The 4,425-nt window shown below is 39.5% G+C and overlaps 1 protein-coding gene across 1 annotated transcript; it reads left to right on the plus strand.

The window, feature by feature from the left end:
* The first annotated feature begins 275 nt into the window (after window positions 1-275).
* LOC113231903 lies at window positions 276-1,866 on the plus strand. The gene is made up of 2 exons (XM_026466444.1): window positions 276-639; window positions 755-1,866. Exons 1-2 carry the CDS (start codon window positions 276-278, stop codon window positions 1,822-1,824), a joined length of 1,434 nt encoding a protein of 477 aa, XP_026322229.1. The 3' UTR covers window positions 1,825-1,866.
* Window positions 1,867-4,425: the final 2,559 nt, after the last annotated feature.

The raw sequence follows: 4,425 nt of genomic DNA on the forward strand, positions 1-4,425 counted from the left end.
AGCAGGTGCTGGATGAGCTTTATAAAAGCATAGTGACAATTTTGTCCCAAGCGTCAGCTGTGGCCAGTGGTGAAACTAAAGTACGTAAAAAGCGGGTGGTTGTCGGGTGGAATAAGCATGTGCGTAGTGCGAATGAACAGGCTCGACTTAAATATCAGACATGGGTTCAATATAACAAACCCAAATCTGGTCAAGTTTGGAATGAAATGCGTGAAGGTCAAAGAATCTTCCGAAGTAGGCTTAAATGGTGTCAGAAAAATGAAGACCAGATCAAAATGGACATTATAGCGGAGCACAGAGCCTCCAAGAACTTCGCCCAGTTTTGGAAAATAACCAATAATCTGAACATTAAGTCGAGTTTGCCTACTGCGGTGTCGGGATGTAGTACCGAGAGGGACATAGCTAACATGTTTATGGAAAAGTTTCAAGTTTCTTCCCCGGTGTCTCAACCACGTGGAGTGCTTGATGCTGGGACTGGGAGTGGTCAGGAGATATTACGTTTTTCTTCTAAGCAGGTGGCTGCAATAATAAGAAAAATGTCAAGAGGTAAATCTCCAGGTCACGACGCTCTCAGCATTGAGCACTTGAAATATGCAGGAGAACATCTTCCCGGAGTGTTGGCTATGTTCTTCTCGCTATGTATGAGACACTCGTATTTGCCGCCGGAAATGCTTAAAACCATAGTAGTACCGATACTGAAAAAATCATTGTCTACTTCATTGTCTGCTGGACAATGAATTAGACAAATATTTAGATCTGCACGACGCTCAGTTTGGGTTTAGGCCTGGGCTTTCCACAGAAAGTGCCATACTGTGTCTTAAGCAGACCGTCCAATATTACACAAAAAGGCAGACGCCGGTGTACGCCTGTTTTCTTGATCTCTCAAAGGCATTTGACCTCGTGGTTTATGATGTTCTTTGGGGTAAGCTCGAGAAAGCGGGCGTACCTCGGAATTTGATAGAAATTTTGAAATGTTGGTACATGAACCAACAAAATAATGTAAGATGGGGAAGAGCTCTCTCGGATGCGTACAGATTGAAGTGCGGTGTAAGGCAGGGTGGTTTGACTTCGCCGAAACTCTTCAATCTGTACGTGAACGAGCTGGTTGTTGGGCTCAGCAGTAAACCAGTCCGGTGTCATGTCGACGGCATATGCGTGAATAACATAAGCTATGCCGACGATATGGTGCTCCTGGGTCCAACGACGGGCGCTATTGCGGAGTTGCTTCGAACTTGTGAACAGTACACAAGTTCTCACGGCCTTGTGTACAACTGTGCCAAGAGCGAGTTTTTGATCTTTGGGGTCCCCGGTAAGGGAATGTCCTACGAACCAAAGATAAGTTTGAACGGGTTGCCCCTGAAAAGGGTAGATAAATTTAAGTATCTAGGACATTACCTGACGGGTGATCTCAAAGATCAAATTGATATTGATCGAGAACGTAGGGCGTTGGCTGCCAGATGTAACATGTTGGCACACAGATTTGCCCGTTGTAGTGAGGAAGCCAAAATTACATTATTCAAGGCTTACTGTCAATCCTTCTACACGGGTGGTCTGTGGGTGAACTATACGCAGAAGGCACTCAGCGCCCTGCGTGTTCAATATAATAACGGTTTCAGAATGCTGATGGGACTACCACGGCATTGTAGCGCATCCTCGATGTTTGCTCTAGCGGGAGTAGATGACTTTTTTGCTGTGATGCGAAACAAAAAGGCGTCACTACTCTCGAGGCTGCGTTCTAGTTCTAACAGCATTCTGAAAATGTTTGCGGCTAAGCTTGATGCGCCGATGCTTCAACATTTTATCCAGGTTCTGGTGAGATCATGAGGTTATCGGCGCCTCGAGCGGTAAGTTGTATATACGTATTCTTGTGTTTGTCAATGTATTGTCCCGTAAATTGTACCTACTAACAATAGTTTTAAGTTTAAATGTTCTGTATCTTTTTGTATTACTAACAAGTGGGCCATAGATGTCCAAATAAATGATTTATTATTATTATTATTATTAAATCTCTCTCCCCAAAAATTGTCATTTTGTAGAAATGCCTTTATTATACCATGTGTGCGAAATAAACATATTATATGTCGTGCAAACACTATCTGTCATTTGAAAACGCTTTCGACGAAACTAGATCATTGAAATTATATTTTTATTATATATTTATATTTTCGGACATTTTCGTCTTATTTACTATAAACTTCGTATAAAAATATCGTACCATTGGTATAATAAAAGCCACATGTGATTATATCACGAGAAAATCATAAAATATCACGAAGTACATGAAACAAATTACGTTATATTAAAAATTATATAACTAAAATAATCCTATTTAAGCATAAAAAAGTTATCGACAATTATTTTGTAGTATCTTAAATTTTGCAGATGTGGCCTTATTACACCAAGGGTTCGATATGTCACAAATAAAAACGTAAAGTTATTCGTTATAAATCCGTTTTTACATTCCATGACTCGTGTTGCGATGAATCCGTGAAAAATGTAACACCTATTATTTATAAAGTGGCGAAGACTGAGTTGGGGAAGAGCCATTAATAACATGAAAAGTTGTCCATTATGTAGATGCTACTCGCAATAAATAATTTATGGGTCAGCTCAACTTGTAGGGCGTGACTCAGCGGCGGACACAAAGAATGAAAAATGATACCACGCTTGCTTTGTAAACACGAAATGTTGGGGTCATGGTTCTGTTTCTGTTTTATACTGCGGATATTTGGGATGCCTACAAAATTGGGTTATTATGAGACACATAGAAACTTAATACACCTTCATTGTAGAATAAATTCTTTAAAATTCTGTTATCCTTTAATATTAAGTATTTGTAACATCAACCTTATTGATGTAAGATTTGAAAATAATTGAAAGTATCTTTTGAATTAATTTAAATTAGGGTTTCGTAGCAGAAAAGCTCCCTGTGAAAGAGGAAGAATTGCCATCTTACCTATTTCTGCTGCCAAGTACTAATGTAAGCATTACTGCGTTTCGGTTTTGAAGGGTCCTGGTTAAATTACTAGCATATGGGACTTGTCAACTTATGTTTCAGGGTGATGGGTGCAACGCCAGTGCCCCTTAGATCTTAGCGATTTCAAGCTCTGAGCGACAGTGCAATTGTTATGAACGAGCGTGTCGCTTAACGGTAAGAAAACGGTTGCGTTTTGGACATAAATTTGGGTACTCTGAGTGTAGGTATAGATAGAGATAGAGTAGAGATATGTTATTAACTATTCAGATTTTTTTAGATGCTGCCTATGTGCTAACTTAAGAATCTATCTGTGTATTATGGTCTTCCCTCCTGCAGGTATTTGGAGTACATAGAAAGAGCCTCCTCGTAGCTAAGCACGGTAACCTAGTGCCTACATTGGTTAATAGTGTTAACATGATGCTTCAGTCGTATGATTCGTCGTTTGACTTTGACTGTTACAATTTAGTTCAAAGGTGCAGTAAAACTATTATACAATTGAGTAGAATGATATATAAACAGATTATGTGTAATCCACCTGAATAGGTTACAGATTCTCACAGACGACCTTTTTATTAATATTATGTTAACGCTGTTTATATGTGATGATGATTCATAAGTGCAAACGAATCGATTTGCATGTGAGCGCAAAAAATACAAACTTAAGCACTCATATTACAAAACAATAGGCAGATGAGCGCGCCGAACACGAAAGTGAAGCTACCAAAATAAAGGCAAATTCAAAAGCAAATACAACAATTCGTGACTGTTTGTATATCACGAGTGATTAGTTATTTTATGTTTAAAAATGCCATCTTGTGTCCTTAAACATTGTAAAAGTAGTTCCCAGAAATAAAAAAATAAGATGGAAGATCTTTTCACAGCGAACTATTGATTATTTAATTGTTTTGTTATTTATTTCTCCAAATTTTTTGAGATTTAGTCGGAAGCTTCTTCTGAGCTTGAACCGGGAGAGCAGGAGATCCGTAGAAGAACGAAAGTCACTAACATAGCTCGAAGGATTAGCAAGTTGAAGTAGCAGGGGGTAGGGCACATAGCTTGTAGAATTGAGACGGCTTGGGGCAGAAAGGTTCTCGAATGGAGACCACGAACCCGAAGGTGTTCAGTGGTACGGTTCGCTACTAGATGGACGGATGACCTGGTAAGGACGGCGTGTAACCGATGGACGCACGTCGCATGCGACCGCCTGGTCTGGAAATCTTTGGGGGAAGCCTATGGTCAGCAGTAGACGTCTTCCGGCTGATATGATGATGATGATGATTATTATTATTATTATTTTAAAACACGCGTGGTATGTCAAATTATTCACCTTTTTTACTTTCAACTTATGCAACGTATCTCGTGACAAGCGAGGTTTAAGCTCAAATTACAAACGAATTTATGTCCAGGTTTTGAGTTCCGACTGAATCTCAAAAAATTTAGGGAAAGTA

The sequence above is a fragment of the Hyposmocoma kahamanoa genome, unplaced genomic scaffold, assembly GCF_003589595.1.
Source record: "Hyposmocoma kahamanoa isolate Upper Pololo Valley unplaced genomic scaffold, ASM358959v1 66, whole genome shotgun sequence".
Taxonomy (NCBI): Eukaryota; Metazoa; Arthropoda; class Insecta; order Lepidoptera; family Cosmopterigidae; genus Hyposmocoma; species Hyposmocoma kahamanoa.